Source organism: Hippopotamus amphibius, chromosome X (genome assembly GCF_030028045.1).
Source record: "Hippopotamus amphibius kiboko isolate mHipAmp2 chromosome X, mHipAmp2.hap2, whole genome shotgun sequence".
Classification (NCBI taxonomy): domain Eukaryota; kingdom Metazoa; phylum Chordata; class Mammalia; order Artiodactyla; family Hippopotamidae; genus Hippopotamus; species Hippopotamus amphibius.
Window position 1 is genome coordinate 93212227 of NC_080203.1, and position 22364 is coordinate 93234590.

At 38.7% G+C, this 22364-nt stretch overlaps 1 protein-coding gene across 1 annotated transcript in view; it reads left to right on the forward strand.

Moving 5' to 3' along the window:
• DGKK (diacylglycerol kinase kappa) overlaps nucleotides 1-22364 on the forward strand; it is a 147694-nt gene that overhangs the window by 77052 nt on the left and 48278 nt on the right. Inside the window, exon 8 of the mRNA XM_057717650.1 lies at nucleotides 18271-18373. Coding sequence (XP_057573633.1) covers nucleotides 18271-18373 — 103 coding nt within the window. The remainder of the gene's footprint in view (nucleotides 1-18270; nucleotides 18374-22364) is intronic.

A 22364-nucleotide genomic window follows, 5' to 3' on the forward strand; every position in this document is an offset into this window, starting at 1 on the left:
ACTTGTGAAGCCATCTGGTCCTGGACTATTTTTTGTTGGGAGTAATGTTTTCTTACTGATTCAATTTCATTACTAGTAATTGGTCTACTGATATTTTCTATTTCTTCCTGGTTCAGTCTTGTAAGATTGTACGTTTCTAGGAATTTGTTCATTTTTTCTACATCATCCATTTTATTGTCATATAATTGTTCATAGGAGTCTCTTATGATCCTTTGTATTTCTGTGCTGCCGGTTTTAAATTCTCCTTTTTCATTTCTGATTTTATCTACTTGGACCCTCTCTCTTCTTTTCTTTATGAGCTGGCTAAAGGTTTATCAATTTTATCTTTTAAAAGAACCAGTTCTTAGTTTCATAGATCTTTTCCATTTTTTAGTCTCTACTTCATTTATTTTTTCTCTGATCTTTATCATTTATTTCCTTCTAGTAACTTTGGGTTATGTTTGTTTTTATTTTTCTAGTTCCTTTAGGTGTAAGGTTAGATTGTTTATACGAGATTTTTTTCTGTTTCCTGGGGTAGCTTTATATCACTATAAACTTCTAAGAGGGAGAACTGCTTGTGCGTCATCCCATAGATTTTGGATCTTTGTGTTTTGATATTCATTTGTCTCCAGGTATTTTTTAATTTCCTCTATGATTTCTTTGGTGATCTATCAGTTGTTTAATAGTATAATGTTTACCTTCCACATGTTTATGTACTTTGCAGTTTTTTCATGTAGTTGATTTCTAGTCTCATAGCATTGTGGTTGGAAAAGATATTAGGTATAATTTCAACTTTCTTAAATTTACTGAGACTTCTTTTCAGCCTAACGTAATCTATTCTGAAGAATTCTCCATGTACAGTTGAAAATAATTTATTTTCTGCTGCTTTTGGATGGAATATATATATATCCATTTTGTCTGATGTGTTAAGGACAGCATTTCCTTATTGATTTTCTATTTTCTATCTGGATGATCTGTTTATTGATGTAAGTAGGTTGTTAAAAACCCCTCCTATTATTGTGTTACTATAAATTTCTTCCTTCATGCCTGCTAATATTTGCTTCATGTATTTATTTGCTCTTATGTTGGGTGTATATATACTTTGAATTATTATATCTTCTCCTTGGATTGATTCCTATATTATTATGTAATGTCCTTCTTTGTCTCTCATTACAGTCTTTGTTGTAAACTCTATTTTGTCTGATATAAGTATTGCTACCCTGGCTTTCTTTTAATTTCCATTTGCATTGAATACTCTTTTCCATCCTCTCACTTTCAGTCTGTGTGTGTCCTTATATCTGAAGTGAGTTTCTTGTAGGCGCGTATATATGGGCCTTGTTTTTGTATCCCTTCAACCATTGTATATATTCTGTTTGGAGCATTTAGTCCATTTAAATTTAAAGTGACTGGGACAGAAAAGATGGCAGCAAAGTAGAGGGATGTGGAATGCATCCTTCTCCACAGATGCATTGGGAATGCACCAAAAGACACAATAATTCCCATAGAGAACCAACTGAACACCAGCAGACGACCTCAGACACCAGAAAGGATGGCAAGCCCAACATAACCAGTAGGGAGGCATCTACGACAGCTCAAAGAGGGTGAAGCGGCTGAGCTGCAGCAGACTGGAGGGAGTGAGAAACACACAGAGGGTCCACACCACAGCCCAGCGTTCCCAGACTGAGACGTCAATTCACAGCTGAACAGGGGGTCTGGGAGCAGGAGTGTGGGAACCAGAGAACTGGTTCAGGGTGAGAAACATTGTTGCCAGTAGGGAGACGGACCGAGAGGACAGGAGGGAAGAGGTCCACAGCGAGGAGTGCCTGCCCCTGAGAGCTGCTGGGCCATGATGGCAGCTGGATGCTCCTGGCTCATGGGTGGCGGGGAGGAGCCACAGGCATAGCCTCTCTCTCTCTCTTTTGGTGCCTGCAACGGGCAGAGGAAGGACCCCTGAGGGCCAAGCTAAGGCCCTCAGGGATAACAAAGGCCCTCAGGCCCTCAGGCGGGGCTGGCTTAGAGCGCTGGCAGCCAAGAGCAAAAAAGCCCAGAGAGAGGCCCAAATCTGAGACATTCTGTTTACACCTGAACCACTGGTGTCACTCTGGAACAGGCACCTCCACGCCCAACTGAAGTGATGTGACCCAGACAGTGTGCCACTGCTCACTTACTCCCAGAGGAAGGAGCCACTATTGTACCCTCTCCCTCCCCACACACCAGCACTTACAGATGAACAATAAAGGAAGCTCTGCTGGTCGCAGAATAATACAAAAAAGCCAAGGTGGGTAAAAGGACACTTACAGCTGAGACTCCAAGGAAACGGAAATATTAGTATTAATTCTATTGAACTGGTCCATTCTGGGACTTAGTATTTGTTTGACTCAACACTCTGTCATTAGTCTGGGGCTTGGACAGGCTTCTTTAAACCCCTCTATTGCTGGGACAAGCAACCCCTGAAGTTTGGACTACCATAAGAAAACAAAGAAACACCATGCAGGCAAAGGAGCAGGAAAAAAACCTGACAAGACCAAATAAAAGAAGAGGAAATAGGAAAAATGCCTGAAAAAGAATTCAGAGTAAAGATAGTAAAAAGGACACAAAATCTCGATAACAAAATAGAGAAAATACAAGAAACAGTTAATAATGACTCAAAAGAACTAAAGAACAAACAAATAGCAATGGACAACAAAATAACTGAAATTAAAAATACTCTAGATGGTATAAACAGCAGAAAAACTGAGGCAGAAGAATGTATAAGTGAATTGGAAGATAGAATGGGGGAAATAACTGCTATAGAGCAGGAAAAAGAAAAAAGAATAAAAAGAATAGAAGACAGTCTCAGAGACTACAGTGATAACATTAAGTGCACCAATATTCAAATCATAGGCATCCCAGAAGAAGAAGAAAAAAAGAAAGGGTCTAAGGAAATATTTGAAGAGGTTATATTGGAAAACTTCCCCAACATGGGAAAGGAAATAATTAATCAAGTCCAAGAAGCACAGAGAGTGACATACAGAATAAACCAAAGGAGAAATACACCAAGGCACATATTAGTCAAACTAATGACAATTAAATACAAAGAAAAAATATTAAAAGCAAGAAGAGAAAAGCAACAAACAACATATAAGGGAAAACCCATAAGGATAACAGATGACCTTTCTACAGAAACTCTGCAGGGCAGAAGGGAATGGCAGGATATACTGAAAGTCCTGAAAGAGAAAAACCTACAACCAAGAATATTCTAGCCAGCAAGAATCTCATTCAGATTCGACAGAGAAATCAAAACCTTCCAGACAAGCAAAAGTTAAGAGAATTCAGCACCACCAAACCAGCCTTACAACAATTGCTAAAGGAACTTTTCTAAGTAGGAAACACAAGAGAAGGAAAAGACCTACAAAAACAAACCCAAAACAATTAAGAAAATGGTAATAGGAACACATATGTCAATACTCACCTTAAATGTAAATGGATTAAATGCTCCAACCAACAGACACAGACTGTCTGAATGGATACAAAAACAAGACCCTTCTAAATGCTGCCTACAAGAAACCCATTTCAGACCAAGGGATACAAATAGACTGAAAGTAAAGGGATGGAAAAAGATATTCCATGCAAATGGAAGTCAAAAGAAAGCTGGAGAAGCAATACTCACATCAGACAAATTAGCCTTTAAAGCAAAGACTATTACAAGAGACAAGGAAGGACACTACATAATGATCAAGGGATCCATTCAAGAAGAACATATCACAATGGTAAATATATATGCACTCAACACAGGAGCACCGCAATACATAAGGCAAATGCTAACAGCCATAAAAGGGAAAAACAACAGTAACACAATAATAGTGGGAGACTTGAACACCCCACTTACACCAATGGACAGATCATCCAAACAGAAAATAAATAAGGACACACAAGCTTTAAAGGACACATTAGACCATCTCAACTTCATTGATAGTTATAGGACATTCCATCCAAAAACGACAGAATACACTTTCTTCTCAAGTGCACATGGAACATTTTCCAGGATAGATCACATCTTGGGTCACAAATCAAACCACAGTAAATTCAAGAAAACTGATATCATATCAAGCATCTTCTCTGACGACAATGCCATGAGACTAGATATCAATTACAGGAAAAAAAACTGTAAAATATACAAACACATGGAGGCTAAACAATACAATATTAAACAACCAAGAAATCATTAAAGAAATCAAAGAGGAAATCAAAAAATATCTAGAAACAAATGACAATGAAAACACGACAACCCAAAACCTATGTGACGCAGCAAAATCAGCTCTAAGAGGGAAGTTTACAGCAATACAGTCCTACCTTAAGAAACAAGAAAAATATCGAATAAACAAACTAACCTTACATCTAGGACAATTAGAGAAAGAAGAACAAAGAAACCCCAAAGTGAGCAGAAGGAAAGAAATCACAAAGATCAGAGCAGAAATGAATGAAAAAGAAACGAAGGAAGCAATAGCAAAGATTAATGAAACTAAAACCTGGTTATTTGAGAAGATAAACAAAATTGATAAACCATTAGCCAGACTCATCAGGAAAAAAAGGGAGAAGACGCAAATCAACACAATTAGAAAAGAAAAAGGAGAAGTAACAACGGACACCACCAGAAATACAAAAGATCATGAGAGACTACTACAAACAACTCTATGCCAATAAATTGGATAACCTGGAAGAAATGGATACATTCTTAGAAAAATACAGTCTTCCAAGACAGAACCAGGAAGAAATAGAAAATATGAACAGACCAATCACAAGTACGGAAATTGAGGCTGTGATTAAAAATCTCTCAACAAACAAAAGCCCAGGGCCCGATGGCTTCACAGGCGATTTCTATCAAACATTTAGAGAAGAGCTAACACCTATCCTTCTCAAACTCTTCCAAAATAGAGCAGAAGGAGAAACACTCCCAAACTCATTCTACGAGGCCACCATCACCCTGATACCAAAACCAGGCAAAGATGTCACAAAAGAAGAACATTACAGGCCAATATCACGGATGAATATAGATGCAAAAATCCTCAACAAAATACATGCAAACAGAACCCAACAGCACATTAAAAAGATCATACAGCATGATCAAGTGGGGTTTATCCCTGGAATGCAAGGATTCTTCAATATACGCAAATCAATCAATGTGATACATCATACCAACAAATTGAAGGATAAAAACCATATGGTAATCTCAATACATGGGGAAAAGCTTTTGACAAAATTCAACATCCATTTATGATAAACACTCTCCAGAAAGTGGGCATAGAAGGAAATTACCTCAACAGAATAAAAGCCATATATGAGAAACCAAAAGCCAACATCATTCTAAATGGAGAAAAACTGAAAGAATTCCCTCTAGGAACAGGAACAAGACAAGGGTGCTCACTCTCACCATTATTATTCAACATAGTTTTGGAAGTGTTAGCCACAGCAATCAGAGAAGAAAAAGAAATAAAAGGAATCCAAATGGGAAAAGAAGTAGTAAAATTGTCACTCTTTGCAGATGACATGATATTATACATAGAAAACCCTCAAGACTCTACCAGAAAACTGCTAGCCCTAATCAATGAATTTAGTAAAGTAGCAGGATACAAAATGAATGCATAGAAATCTCTTGCATTCCTATACACTAACAACGAAAAAGCAGAAAGAGAAATTAAGGAAACACTCCCATTTACCATTGCAACAAAAAGAATAAAATACCTAGGAATAAACCTGCCTAAGGAGGCAAAAGACCTGTATGCAGAAAACTATAAGACACTGATGAAAGAAATCAAAGATGATACAAACAGATGGAGAGACATATCATGTCCTTGGATTGGAAGCATCAACATTGTGAAAATGACGGTACTACCCAAAGAAATTTACAGATTCAACGCAATCCCTATCAAATTACCAACTGCATTTTTCACAGAACTAGACCAAGAACTCTTACGATTTGTATGGAAACCCAAAAGACCCCGAATAGCCAAAGCAAACTTGAGAAGGAAAGATGGAGTTGGTGGAATTAGGCTTCCTGACTTCAAACTATACTCCAAGGCCACAGTGATCAAGAGAGTATGGGACTGGCACAAAAACAGAAAGTTAGATCAATGGAACAGAATAGAGAACCCAGAGGTAAACCCAAGCACATATGGGCACCTTATCTTTGACAAAGGAGACAAGAATACACAATGGATAAAGACAGCCTCTTCAATAAGTGGTGCTGGGAAAATTGGACAGCTACATGTAAAAGAATGAAATTAGAACACTTCCCAACACCATACACAAAAATAAACTCAAAATGGATTAAAGACCAAAGTGTAAGGCCAGACCCTATAAAACTCCTAGAGGAAAACATAGGCAGAACACTCTATGACATACATCAAAGCAACATCCTTTTTGACCCACCTCCTAGGATAATGGAAATAAAATCAAGAATAAACGAATGGGACCTCATGAAACTTAAAATCTTTTGCACAGCGAAAGAAACCATAAACAAGACAAGAAGACAACCCTCAGAATGAGAGAAAATAGTTGCCAACAAAACAATGGACAAAGGATTAATCTCCAAAATATACAAGCAGCTCATGCAGCTTAATACCAAAAAAGCAACTAACCCAATCCACAAATGGGCAGAAGACCTATAGACATTTCTGCAAAGAAGACATATAGATGGCCAACAAACACATGAAAAGATGCTCAACATCACTAATCATCAGAGAAATGCAAGTCAAAGCCACAATGAGGTATCACCTCACACTGGTCAGAATGACCATCATCACAAAATCTAGAAACAACAAATGTTGGCGAGGGTGTGGAGAAAAGGGAACTCTCCTGCACTGAATGTAAGTTGGTACAGCTACCATGGAAAACAGTTTGTAGGTTCCTTAAAAAACTAAAAATAGAGCTACCATACGATCCAGTAATCCCACTCCTGGGCATATATCCAGAGAAAACCATAATCCCAAAAGAAACATGTCCCTTAATGTTCATTGCACCACTATTTACAATAGCCAGGACATGGAAGCAACCTAAATGCCCATCCACAGATGAATGGGTAAAGAAGATGTGGCACATATATACAGTGGAATATTACTCAGCCATAAAACAGAATGAAATGGAGCTATGTGTAATGAGGTGGATAAACCTAGAGTCTGTCATACAGAGTGAAGTAAGCCAGAAAGAGAAAAACAAATATTGTATGCTAACTCATATATACGGAATCTAAAAAAAATGGTACTGATGAACCCAGTGACAGGGCAAGAATAGGGACGTAGATGCAGAGAATGGACTGGAGGACTCGCGGTTGGGGGTGGGGGTTGAAGGGGAAGCTGGGATGAAGTGAGAGAGTAGCATAGACATATTTACACTACCAACTGTAAAATAGATAGCTAGTGGGAAGTTGCTGTATAACAAAGGGAAATCAACTTGATGATGGGTGATGCCTTAGAGGGCCAGGACAGGGAGGGTGGGAGGGAGTCGCGGGAGGGAGGGGATATGGGGATATGTGTATAAATACAGTTGATTCACTTTGGTGTACCTCAAAATCTGGTACAAGAGTGTAAAGCAATTATATTCCAATAAAACAAAAGAATATAAAGATCAAAAATAAATATACTTTAAAAAGAATATATTTTAATTGATTATTGATAGGTATGTACTTGTTGCTAATTTGTTGATTGTTTAAGGTTTTTTTTATAGTTCTTTTTATTCCTTTCTGCTTCTTTTGCTCCCTTTGCTTGTGATTTGAAGACTACCCTTAATGTTATGTTAATATTTCTTTCTCTTTTTTCTATGTATTTATTATAGATTTTAAGCTTGAGGGTACCATGTAATTTAGATAAAGCTGTATATATATTACTGTGTAAATATATACACACATATATATGTGTATATATATGTATATAAGTGTATGTATATGTGTATATATACACTTATATGTGTATATGTACACTTACATGTGTATATAAGTTTCTGATCTCTTCAGCTCAAATGCATTTTAAAAACCCTGCATTCTTACCCTTCAAGTTTACTCTTTTTGACATCATATTTTACTTTTTTTGTTTTGTTTATCCCTTAACTGCTAATTGTGGATATATATATGGTTTCCTAATTTTGTCTTTTAACCTTCCTACTACCCTTATACATCATTAATACTACTTTTACTATATATTTGCCTTTACCAATGAGATTTTTCCTTTTGTGATTTTCGTATCTCTAGTTGTGGCCTTTTCTGCTTACAGAAGTCCCTTCAACTTTTCTTATAAAGGTGTTTTTGTGATGTTGAACGCTTAGCCTTTGCTTGTCTGTAACGCTTTTAATCTCTCCCTCAAATCCGAATAAAATCTTGGCCAGGTAGAATATTCTTGGTTGTAGGTTTCCTTCTTTCATCACTTTAAACATATTGTGCCACTCCCTTCTGGCCTGCAGTTTCTGCTGAAAAGTCAGCTGATAGCCTTATGGGAGTTCCCTTGTACATAACTTATTGCTTTTCCCTTTCTGCTTTTTATATTCCCTCTTATCTTTAATTTTTCCATTTTAATTACAATGTGTCTTGGTGTGGTCCTCTTCAGGTCAATCTTGTTTGGGACTCTGTGTGAATCCTGAATTTGGATATTTATTTCATTTCCCAGGTTAGGGAAGTTTTTAACTATTATATTTTCAAATAAGTTTTTTGCCCCTTTCCCTCTCTCTTTTCCTTCTGATACCTCTATAATGTGAATGTTACTACACTTGATGCTGTTTCAGAGATTTCTTAAACTGTCCTCATTTCTTTTTATTCTTTTTTCTTTATTCTGTTCAGCTTCAGTGATTTCCATCCCTCTGTCTTCCAGCTTGCTGATATGTTCCTCTGTATTGCTTAATCTACTGCTGATTCCTTCTAGTGTATTTTTTATTTGTTATTGTTTCCTTCTTCATCTCTGTTTGGTTCTTCTCTCTATTGTGTAACTCTTTGTTGAATACTTATAACTTCTCACTCTCTTCATCCAATCTTTTCCTGAGTTCGTTGAACATCTTTATGTCATTACCTTGAACTCTTTTATCGAGTAGATTCCTTACCTCCACTTCATTTAGTTCTTTTTCCTGGATTTTATCTTGTTCCTTCATTTGGAACATGTTCCTCTGTCACCTTATTTTGCCTAATTTGCTGTTTTTATTCCTGTGTATTTGTAGTTTGGTTATATTTCCCGACCTTGGAGAAGTGGTCTTTTGTAGGAGACATCCTATGTGTCCAAGCAGTACACTCTGCTCTGGTCACCAGAGCTATATGCTCTTGGGGTGTTCCCTATGTGGGCTGCATGGGTCTTTCTGTTGTGGTGGGCTGACTGCTATCAGTGGTCTGGTAGGCTGGTTGGCACCTGATCTGGTTGGTTGCCAGGCCTCACATTGTGTGCAGGCTGCCAGTTGCAGGTGGATGGGGCCAGGTCATGAAGCAGCTGTCTATCAAGCCCTTTGTGGGGGGCAGGACTAGTGCTGGCCTACTGGTCAGCAGAGCTGGGTTCTTTGGTGGTAGGTTGCAGGATCAGTGGTCCTTGGTCTAGTGTTGGCTTGCTAGTAGACAGGGCTGCTTCCTGACACAGCCGACTGCAGCATCTGGGGGGTCCCAAAGCTGGTGTCAGTGTGCTAATGAGTGTGGCTGGATCCCAGGGTGACTGTCTGAGGGATTCCAAGGTGTCTTGGAGCTGGTGTTTGTCTGCTGGTGGGCAGGGCTGAGGCTCATGGGGTTCTGGGGCTAGTGCCAATTCACTGTTGGGTAGATCCATGTCCCAGGGTCTCTAGCTGCAGGGCCTTGGGGATCCTGGAGTTGGTGTTTTGACCTCCTTGTTGGGCAAAGGTGGGGCCCAGGGTGTCCTGGGGTTGCTGTGTGCCCACTGGTTGGTGAGGCTGCTCCCAGTGCTAGTGCTGGCCCACTGATTTGCAGAGCCAGTTCTGGGGTCTCTGGATGCAGGGCCCTGGAGTTCCTGGAGTTGGTGTTGGTCCACTGGTGGTGGGGCTGGGTCCCTATGGCTAGCTGTGAGGGCCTCCGTTGGGTCCCATGGCTAGGTCCAGTGCACTGGTGTGTGGGACCCTCTGATGTAAGGGTTGGGTCACAGGGTGGCTGTGGGCTCAGGAGGTCTTAATGCAGCCCCCCTGCTTTTGGGTGGGGCTGTATCCATGCCCGGCTACCTACTTCTTCTGAGGCATCACAGTACTGGTGCCAAGAGGCTGACAGTTGGGGCTAGGTCCCTATGCTAATAAGCTGGAGGGAAGATTCCAAATGGCCCTTGCCAGCACCAGTGTACATGTGGTAGAATGAGCTTCCAATAATGGGTGCTGCCAGTGTCTATGTCCCCAGCATGAGTTCCAGTTGCCCCTCTCTGGGAGATCAGCAGGTGGGTCTGACCCAGGATGCTATCAAATTACCACTTTTGCATTGGTTCCCGGAGCATGTGAGATTTTGTGTGCACCCTTTAAGAGTGGAGTCTCTTTCAAACCCCACATTCCTCTGGCTCTCCCAAAAGTAATCCCTGCTGGCCTTCAAAGCCAAACTTTCTGGGCACTTGTCTTCCTGCTGCAAGACCCCTGGACTTGGGAGCCCAGTGAGGGACTGAGGCCTCTCATTCCTTGGGGAGAACCTCTACAATTATAATTATCCTCCCATTTGTGGGTCACCCACACAAGGATATGACTCTTGGCTATACTGCATCCCCACTCTCCTACCCATCTCATTGTGGTTTCTTCTTTATGTCTTTAACTGTAAAACTTTCATGCTAGTCTTCTGATCTTTCTAATCAATAATTACTCTGTAGATAGTTGTATTTTTGGTGTGCCTGTTCGAGGAGGTAAGCTCAGGGTGTTCCTTCTCTGCCAAATTGACTACTCCTGACTGTTGACACAATATTATATATAGAAAACCATAAAGACTCCACCAAAAAACTGTTAGCTTTAATAAAAAAATTTAGTAAAGTTGTAGGATTCAAAGTCAATATACATTTAGTTTGCTTCCATGTCTTGGCTATTATAAACAGTGCTGCAATGAACATTGGAGTGCATGTATCCTTTTGAACCATGTTTTTCTCTGGATATATGCCCAGGAGTGGGATTGCTGGATCATAGGGTAGCTCTGTTTTTAGTTTTTAAAGGAACCTTCATATTGGTCTCCATAGTGGCTGTACCAATTTACATTCCCACCAACAGTGTAGGAGGGTTCCCTTTTCTCCACACCCTCTCCAGCATTTATTGTTTGTAGATTTTTTGATGATGGCCAATCTGACTGGTGTGAGGTGATATCTCATTGTAGTTTTGATTTACCTTTCCCTAATAATTATCGATGTTGAGCATCTTTTCATGGGCCTCTTCGCCATCTGTATGTCTTCTTGGGGGAAATGTATATTTAGGTCTTCTGTCCATTTTTTGATTGGGTTGTTTCTTTTCTTGATATTGAACCTCATGAGCTGTTTGTAAATTTTGGAGACTAATCCCTTGTCAGTTTCATCATTTGCAAATGTTTTCTCCCATTCTGTGGGTTGTCTTTTCATTTTATCTTTGGTTTCCTTTTCTATGCAAAAGCTTTTGAGTTTAATTAGGTCTCACTTCTTTATTTTTGTTTTTATTTCCATTACTCTGGGAGACAGCTCAAAAAGGATATTGCTGCAATTTATGTCAAAGAGTGTTCTGCCTATGTTTTCCTCTAAGAGTTTCATAGTATCCAGTCTTACATTTAGGTCTTTAATCCATTTTGAGTTTATTTTTGTGTATGGTGTTAAACAATGTTCTAATTTCATTTTTTTACATGCAGCTGTCCAGTTTTCCCAGCACCATTTTTTGAAGAGACTGTCTTTAATCCATTGTATAGTCTTTCTTTCTTTCTTATAGATTAATTGATCATATGAGTGTGAATTTATATATTTCTGGACTCTCTGTTCTGTTCCATTAATCTACACATCTTGTTTTTGTGCCAGTACCATACTGTTTTGAAGTCTATAGCTATGTGGTATACTTTCAAGTATGGGAGTGTGAAACCTCTAGTTTTGTTCTTCTGTCTCAAGATTGCTTTGTCTATTAGGAGTCTTTTGTGCTTTAATTAAAAAATTATATTTATTTTTTCTAGTTCTGTGGAAAATGCCATCGATATTTTGATAGGGATTGCATTGAATCTGTTGATTGCTTTGGGTGGTATGGACATTTTAATGATACTGAATCATCCAATCCATAAGCATGGTATATTTTTCACTTTTTGGTGTGTCATCTTCAACTTCTTTAATCATTGTTTTATTGTTTTGAGGCTACAGGTCTTCTACCGCCTTGGTTAAATTTATTCCTAGGTATTTCATTGTTTTTGATGCAATTATAAATGGGATTGTTTTCTTAATTTCTTTCTGGTAGTTCATCATTAGTGTATAGAAATGCAACAGGTTTCTGTATGTTAATTTTGTATCTGCAAGTTTCTGAATTCATTCATTAGCTATAATATATTTTTGGTGGAGTCTTTGGTGTTTTCTCTATATAGTATTCTGTCATCTGAAAATAGTGATTTTTTTTACTTCTGCCTTTCTGATTTTGATGCTTTTTTATTTCTATTTTGTGCCTCATTGCTGTGGCTAGGACTGCCAATACTATGTTGAATGAAAGTGGCAAGAGTGGGCTCCTTGTCTCCTTCCTAATTTTAAAAAAAATGCTTTCAGCTTTTCACCATTGAATATAATGTTAGCTGTGAGTTTGTCATATATGGCCTTTTATTATGTTGAGGTATGTTCCCTCTTATGATCCTTTGTATTTCTGCAGTGTCAAGTTGTAATTTTTCCTCTTTACTTTCTGATTCTATTTATTTGGGTGCTCTCTTTTTTTCTTGATGAGCCTGGCTAAAGGTTTCTTGATTTTGTTTGTCTTTTCAAAGAATCAACTGTTACTTTCATTGATCTTCTTTTTGTCTCTATTTCATTTATTTCCTCTATGATCTGTTATTTTCTTCCTTCTTCTAACTTTAGTCTTTGCTTATTCTCCTCTTTGTAGTTCCTTTCAATGTACATTTAGATTCTTTATTTGAAATTTTTGTTTCTTGAGGTAGGCCTGTATCAGTAGGAGCTTCCCTCTTAGGACTACTTTTGTCGTGTCCCATAGATTTTGGACAGTTGTGTTTCCATTTTCATTTGTCTCAAGGTATATTTTTATTTCTTCTTTGATTTCTTCATTCACCATCGGTTGTTTAGCAGCATGCTGTTTAGTCTCCATGTGTTTGTGTTTTTTCTAGTTTTCTTCTTGTAGTTGATTTCTAGTTTCATAGTGTTGTTGTCAGAAAAGATGCTTAATATGATTTTAATCTTCTTATATTTAATGTGACTTGTTTTGTGGCGTAAAATGTGATGTATCTGGAGAATATTCTATGTGTATTTGAAAAGAATATGTGTTCTGCTGCTTTTTGTTGGAATGACACGTGTGTGTGTGTGTGTGTGTGTGTGTGTGTGTGTGTGTGTAATCTCACCTATTGTGTTAAGACTAGTGTTTCCTTATTGACTCTCTGTCAGATGATGTATTCATAGGTGTCACTGGGGCATTAAAGTCCCCTACTATTATTGTATTTATGTCTATTTCTTCAGTTATTTCTGTTAATATTTGCTTTATATATTTAGGTGCTCCTCTGTTGAGTGCATAAATGTTACAAACGTTATATGCTCTCATTGGATTGATCCCTTTATCATTGATCCCTTTATCATAATTTAATGCCCTTCCTTGTTTTGTTAGAGTCTTTGCTTTGAAGTCTATTTTTTTCTGATATAAGTATTTCTACCATAGTTTTCTTTTAATTTCTATTTGTATTGAATACCCTTTTCCACCCTATAGCTTTCAATCTGTATGTCTTAAGATCTGGAGTGTTTCCTGTAGGCATCATATATATGGGCCTTGTTTTTGTATCCATTCAGCCACTCTATGTCTTCTGATTAGTCCGTTTAAATTTAAAGTGATTATTGATAGGTATTTACTTATTACAATTTTGTTCATTCTGTTCTGGTTGTTTTTGTAGTTCTTCTCTGTTCTTGTCTTCTCCTCTTGGTTTCTTTCCTTGCTTTTTTTTTTAACTTCATTATTAGAATATAAATGCTTTACACTCTTGTACCAGCTTTTGAGGTACACCAAAGTGAATCAACTGTATTTATACATATATCCCCATATCCCCTCCCTCCCATGACTCTCTCCAACCTGCCCTGTCCCTGCCCTCTAAGGCATCACCCATCATCGAGTTGATCTCCCTTTGTTATACAGCAACTTCCCACTAGCTATCTATTTTACAGTTGGTAGTGTAAATATGTCTATACTACTCTCTCACTTCGTCCCAGCTTCCCCTTCAACCCCCGCCCCCAACCGCGAGTCCTCCAGTCCATTCTCTGCATCTACGTCCCTATTCTTGCCCTGTCACTGGGTTCATCAGTACCTTTTTTTTTTTTAGATTCCGTATATATGAGTTAGCATACAATATTTGTTTTTCTCTTTCTGGCTTACTTCACTCTGTATGACAGACTCTAGGTTTATCCACCTCATTACACATAGCTCCATTTCATTCCGTTTTATGGCTGAGTAATATTCCACTGTATATATGTGCCACATCTTCTTTACCCATTCATCTGTTGATGGGCATTTAGGTTGCTTCCATGTCCTGGCTATTGTAAATAGTGGTGCAATGAACATTAAGGGACATGTTTCTTTTGGGATTATGGTTTTCTCTGGATATATGCCCAGGAGTGGGATTACTGGATCGTATGGTAGTTCTATTTTTAGCTTTTTAAGGAACCTACAAACTGTTTTCCATGGTAGCTGTACCAACTTACATTCCCACCAACAGTGCAGGAGAGTTCCCTTTTCTCCACACCCTCGCCAACATTTGTTGTTTCTAGATTTTTGGATGATGGCCATTCTGACCAGTGTGAGGTGATACCTCATTGTGGCTTTGACTTGCATTTCTCTGATGATCAGTGATGTTGAGCATCTTTTCATGTGTGTGTTGGCCTTCTGTATGTCTTCTTTAGAGAAATGTCTATTTAGGTCTTCTGCCCATTTGTGGATTGGGTTAGTTGCTTTTTTGGTATTAAGCTTCATGAGCTGCTTGTATATTTTGGAGGTTAATCCTTTGTCCGTTGTTTCATAGGCAATTATTTTTTCCCATTCTGAGGGTTGCCTTTTAGTCTTGTTTATGGTTTCTTTCGCTGTGCAAAAACTTTTAAGTTTCATGAGGTCCCATTCGTTTATTCTTGATTTTATTTCCATTATCCTAGGAGGTGGGTCAAAAAGGATGTTGCTTTGATGTATGTCATAGAGTGTTCTGCCTATGTTTTCCTCTAGGAGTTTTATAGGGTCTGGCCTTACACTTTGGTCTTTAATCCATTTTGAGTTTATTTTTGTGTATGGTGTTGGGAAGTGTTCTAATTTCATTCTTTTACATGTAGCTGTCCAATTTTCCCAGCACCACTTATTGAAGAGGCTGTCTTTATCCATTGTGTATTCTTGTCTCCTTTGTCAAAGATAAGGTGCCCATATGTGCTTGGGTTTACCTCTGGGTTCTCTATTCTGTTCCATTGATCTAACTTTCTGTTTTTGTGCCAGTCCCATACTCTCTTGATCACTGTGGCCTTGGAGTATAGTTTGAAGTCAGGAAGCCTAATTCCACCAACTCCATCTTTCCTTCTCAAGTTTGCTTTGGCTATTCGGGGTCTTTTGGGTTTCCATACAAATCGTAAGAGTTCTTGGTCTAGTTCTGTGAAAAATGCAGTTGGTAATTTGATAGGGATTGCGTTGAATCTGTAAATTTCTTTGGGTAGTACCGTCATTTTCACAATGTTGATGCTTCCAATCCAAGGACATGATATGTCTCTCCATCTGTTTGTATCATCTTTGATTTCTTTCATCAGTGTCTTATAGTTTTCTGCATACAGGTCTTTTGCCTCCTTAGGCAGGTTTATTCCTAGGTATTTTATTCTTTTTGTTGCAATGGCAAATGGGAGTGTTTCCTTAATTTCTCTTTCTGCTTTTTCGTTGTTAGTGTATAGGAATGCAAGAGATTTCTGTGCATTCATTTTGTATCCTGCTACTTTACTAAATTCATTGATTAGGGCTAGCAGTTTTCTGGTAGAGTCTTGAGGGTTTTCTATGTATAATATCATGTCATCTGCAAAGAGTGACAATTTTACTACTTCTTTTCCCATTTGGATTCCTTTTATTTCTTTTTCTTCTCTGATTGCTGTGGCTAACACTTCCAAAACTATGTTGAATAATAATGGTGAGAGTGAGCACCCTTGTCTTGTTCCTGTTCCTAGAGGGAATTCTTTCAGTTTTTCTCCATTTAGAATGATGTTGGCTTTTGGTTTCTCATATATGGCTTTTATTCTGTTGAGGTAATTTCCTTCTATGCCCACTTTCTGGAGAGTGTTTATCATAAATGGATGTTGAATTTTGTCAAAAGCTTTTCCCCATGTATTGAGATTACCATATGGTTTTTATCCTTCAATTTGTTGGTATGATGTATCACATTGATTGATTTGCGTATATTGAAGAATCCTTGCATTCCAGGGATAAACCCCACTTGATCATGCTGTATGATCTTTTTAATGTGCTGTTGGGTTCTGTTTGCATGTATTTTGTTGAGGATTTTTGCATCTATATTCATCCGTGATATTGGCCTGTAATGTTCTTCTTTTGTGACATCTTTGCCTGGTTTTGGTATCAGGGTGATGGTGGCCTCGTAGAATGAGTTTGGGAGTGTTTCTCCTTCTGCTCTATTTTGGAAGAGTTTGAGAAGGATAGGTGTTAGCTCTTCTCTAAATGTTTGATAGAAATCGCCTGTGAAGCCATCGGGCCCTGGGCTTTTGTTTGTTGAGAGATTTTTAATCACAGCCTCAATTTCCGTACTTGTGATTGGTCTGTTCATATTTTCTATTTCTTCCTGGTTCTGTCTTGGAAGACTGTATTTTTCTAAGAATGTATCCATTTCTTCCAGGTTATCCAATTTATTGGCATAGAGTTGTTTGTAGTAGTCTCTCATGATCTTTTGTATTTCTGGTGGTGTCCGTTGTTACTTCTCCTTTTTCTTTTCTAATTGTGTTGATTTGCGTCTTCTCCCTTTTTTTCCTGATGAGTCTGGCTAATGGTTTATCAATCTTGTTTATCTTCTCAAATAACCAGGTTTTAGTTTCATTAATCTTTGCTATTGCTTCCTTCGTTTCTTTTTCATTCATTTCTACTCTGATCTTAATGATTTCTTTCCTTCTTCTCACTTTTTCCTTGAGTTTGATGGATTACTTTAGTATTGTGTTAGGGTTCCTTAAGAAAGTAAATCTTATAACCAACAAGGGCCTACTGTAGAGCACAAGGAACTCTGCTCAATATTCTGTAATAACCTAAATGGGAAAAGAATGTGAAAAAGAATAGATACATGTATATGTATGACTGAATCACTTTTCTGTATACCTGATACACAACATTGTTAATCAATGTTACTCCAATATAAAATAAAAAGCAAAAAATGAAAGTAAATCTTAAAAGTTCTCATCACAAGGAAAAAAATGTAACTATGTATAGTGATGGATGTTAACTAGACTTGTGATGACCACTTCACAATATATACAAATAGCAAGTCATTATGTTGTACATCTGAAATTAATGTAATGCTTGTCTCAGTTATATTGTAATAAAAAGGAAGACTCTGGTTGCCCTCTCGATCTCTTTTGTTTTGCCTAATTAGGCCAGGTTCATGTCATCTAGGAACTATGTAATTTTCCAGGAAGTGATGCTTGAAGATATCAGAAATCTGGGAAGTATGCCATTAGTGGGGAAGGCAGCAGAGTCTCAGCCTATTCACTTCCCAGTTGTTTAACCTTGAACAAGATCCTTTACCTCTCTGAGCTTTGGTTTCCTTATTTCTAAAACAAACTTAATAATGTCTTCCCTACTGTACACAGTTGTTGTAAGGAATGAAGTATAACAACATATTTTCAGGATTAGCATTTCTATACTGCAAGTAAACTCCCCATTCTGTAGGCCACTAAAATTGTGCCCTAGGACTGGCATCTACTCAGTGCCTGTGCTAGGTATCTTCTGAAAGCCACCTTTGAAAGGAACAGAGTTCAGAGGTCACACTCAGGGATGGTGCAGGCTCATGGTGGAGAGAGACGTTGAGTCAGGGGTATGTGCATGGCACGAAATCTCAGAAAGGGAGTTTTGAATACTGAGCACTTAAAGTTTGGAATTGGAACAAAATGCTGATCTATATTATCTTTTCCTTGCCCCACTCATGTGTTTTTCTTTCTTCTCCTGTCGTTCCAGGTGCATGATGACTGCAGGAGACAGTTTTCCAAGGAATGCTGGTTTGGAAGTCATCGATCATCAGTCATTCCTCCCACTGCCCTCAGTGACCCCAAAGGTGATGGTGAGTAGCTAAACTTTAATCTCAGAAATACATTGGGGAGGGAGGAAAGGTGCAGAACCTAGGGAAAAGCACTGCAATTAATCTGGTCAGCCAGTCAAACATTCCTGGGAGTACGAGTGTGCATATGTGTATAGACAGCTCATGTTTTTCTTTAGACTTTGGGATGGTGAATATTGATGTTTTTGGTGTATATGTATGTGGGCATGTTCTTTGTAGCCTCTGTCAAAATTGTTTCCAATGATCAGAATTGATTTCAGCTTTTTCATGATTTCCAGATACTAGATAATCTATGAAACAATTTTGTTTGCTTGCTGCCTACTTCATTGCCAAGGAAAAGCCAGCATTATATGGGAGCAAAGAAAGGAAAACAAAGAAGAGTATACAGTTTCCTTAGAGAACAGAAGGGGACAAGGATTCCTATAACCATTACAGCAGTTTTAGAACTAGACACAGCACATGTGTTCATGTGTGCACATACATGTAGATACACTCTGAGCCACTCTAGTCTCTTCCAGTTCATTTCCCAAGCCCAACAGAGATACAGACAGACGTTGGTACATGGAATGAGCCACTCACACAATTTTCTGAAGGCAAGCATACTCATATGTCCCCATAATGACATGCACAGACACACATCCCTCACTTAGGGATGCATGCATATATTATTCGCAAATCTACTCAAATATTTATCCACATAGAGTCACCTACCAGATAGCTGACTAGAGAGATGATGAGATTGATGACTTGGTAAATAAGAGACACCTGACTGGCTAGGAGAAAGAAGGGACTGGGGGAAGATGGGGTTAATAAAAGAGGAAAAGTAGCAAGCTAGTCAGCCAAGCATACTCAGGCTGCTAATAAAAGTCAATGAAGTCTTGAATCTGAGACTTTGCTCACTCCCACAGGGACCTGGGGAAGATGTCTTTGGGCAGACTGAAGGATGGTCACCTCAGCATCTCATAAATCACCCCCAAATAGATGTTAAGGGGCAGCCACCTCTCCTTTGTAACTGGCCCAGCAGGTTCTGTGTTTCCTGTCCTTATGAAAGTTGGCTTTTTTAGTTTGTTTTTTCCCATCCGATATCATTTCTTATTCTTGTTACAGATGGTCAACTAACAGCATTTCTACTTTCTTTTGCTTTCCACCAGTGACATATTATTGCTTAGAATCACCTGTGCTAAGGCGTTCTTTTTGTGTAGTGTCTCATATAATGCCCCATGGGTTAGCTTTTAGCCTTTCATCCTAGTCATATGCAATCTTGATCCAATTGAATGTCACTCTTGAGAGCCCTTCTTTTTATCCTGCATTACTTGGCCTGTGGTTTCTTAGGAGTATCTTTTGAAACCTCCATACCTTCTTGACTCTGGCTTCTTGGCCTAGGCAAATATTCTTTAATGGATAGGTTCCCTGTTGGGAAGTCCCACTCATCTTAGAGATGATAAGGTCATTAAAGATGATCTAGTCCAACACCTCTGGCCACACTAGGGAATCCCTTCTCCAGCATCCAGGGTGGAGGCATCCATCTGATGACTTTCTGAGGAAGCACATGCCATTGTTGAGTAGCACTCATCCATTCATTCATTATTTATTCAGTTAACAAACTCTAATTTCTGAGAATGTCTTCTAATTTCCCCTTTTTCCTGCCCAATCTGCTTGGTAAATTTCTTCTCTCATTCTAGAGGGTGAGAACAAAGTCAAACATTATCTCCTGTTTAAAGGCTTCTGTAATTGCCCTTCCCCATTTCTCCAGGCAAATAAATTACTTCCTTTGCTATAAACCCAGAACATATCTCAGAGCATTTAACACACTATATTATAGTTCATCACATGTATGTCTCCCACTCCAGACTGTGAGCTCTTCTGTCATTAGCACTTAACTCAAACCTGGATGTATGGTATATGCACAGTCAAGATTTGTTACATGATTTCATTAATACATTTACTGAATACTGCATATATATAAGGCTCAGTGATGAAATGTAGAGAATAAGATATGAATAAGACAGGATCCCTGATTCATATGGGGCAAAACAGCATAATGCAGTACTTGTCAAATGTGAGAATGCCTCAGAATCATCCAGAAGCCTTGTTAAAACACAGATTTCTAGGCCCTATACCCCTGCCCCAGAGCTTTTGATTCAGTAGATCTGGTTAGGGCACAAGAATTTCCATTTCTAACAAGAAATGATGCTGATACTATTCGTCCTGGAAGCATACTCTATCATTTACTAACTGTGTGACCTTGGGCAAGTTACTTAACCTCTCTGTGCCTCATGTATCATTTGTTTTCTGCCAATAGGGAATGAAAGTTTTACTCGGGTATGTTATAAAGGTTAAAGAGTTAGCATTTGTAAAAGAGAATTATAAAATACAGGAAGGAGAACAGAAAGCCAACCTTATGTTAATTTAGCATCCTTCTGTGGTATGAACTGAACAAATTTGAGAGGGACTGTTGCCTCCTTGCTTTTGGGCACTGTGATTATATTAATGTAGCTCAAAGAGGCACGATCTTTTTTTTTAAGCTCTTTCAGACTGTTGACTCATCTGGAGCTTAAAGACAAGTAAATCCCCTAAGCCCTTTTCACACTTGATGCTGCCAAGCCAAGTTCCTATTGTCCTGTTCTGCTGCAATTTATGTCCTTGAGCCTAAAGGCCAAGCTTCACATTTATCCCCTTTTCAGCTTGTTGACTTTGACCCAACTGCCTGTCTAGGTCATTTTTCAATCTTGAATCCGTTATCCAATGGCTCTCCCTCCAGCTTTAGGTACCTCAAAGTTGACAAGCTAGCCTTCCATGTTTTTATTTGAATTGGTTAAAACTGTTGAATAGTACAGGACATTCCCTTACAATTAACATTAGCCTATTCAAAAGCAACCTTGTGGACATGATCATTTACCTGGTATGAATCTGCCTAACATTGCTATATTCCATCCATTTTTGTCACCTTGTTCACAGGATTCATCTAATATCTTGTCATTTTACCTGGGCCCGGTCACCTCTCTCCCTCACTCACTCCACAGCAGCCGTGCTATTTTCTTCACTGTCCACAAACATCCCAGGCAGTCTCCCTTCTCTGGGTGGCTTCTTATTCTTCCTTTTGACCCCCCCAAAAACTCTTCCCCCAGATATCTGCATTGCTTACTACCTCACTTCATTCAAATCTCATCTCAAATGTCATCTCCCCAGAGTAGCCATCCCTGACCACCCTGTCTAAAATAACACCCCCTTCAGTCTCCATCCCCTTTTCTGGCTTTATTTTTCTTCATATCACGTTATTTTCTATATTTATTTGTTATGGTCTGTATCCTTCCATTAGAATATAAGTTCCACAAGAGCAAAGATCGTTTCTATCTTGTCCATCACTGTATATCGGAACATAAGAAGGACAGGCATAAAGAATGCCCTAAATACATGTATGTTGAATGAATGAATGAATGAATGTCTTAACTACCATTGTGTGAACATATTTTTGGTAAAAAAAAAAAAATGTTGAAAAAGGATAACATGTTCAGGGAGGGTAACTACTTCCAAGCTATTCTACTGAAGGAACATAGCAGATTCCCCTTGTAGCTATGAGCCCTGGCAAGCCCTGAAAGTTTGGTGCATGACAGGCTAGCTGGCTTAGGATGCTTTCAAACTCCACTGGCCAGTAAGTAGAAATTGGCCCATAGAGGACGTCTGCTTTAGATTTTTCAGGCAAAACAGCCACGAAATCTGCTTAAGCCAGCAGTCTTCCTCTTCAGGCTCCCTTTTACCCAGGCTATAACAAATGAGACAATTTCAACCTGCCTCTCTCCCCCGGACCCACACCATTCAGGAGCAAGCCACATGCTTTTTTTCCCTTTGCATTTATTTTTGCTGGGGCATCCCTGGCAAGCCAGAAGCTCAGAAGTTTGGGGGCTCACAATTTGTCTGCTATCTCCTATGAGACCATTGCTCACTGCCTGTCTCCTTGCCAACAGGCTCTACAACTCAGCATGAGCTGGCAGGC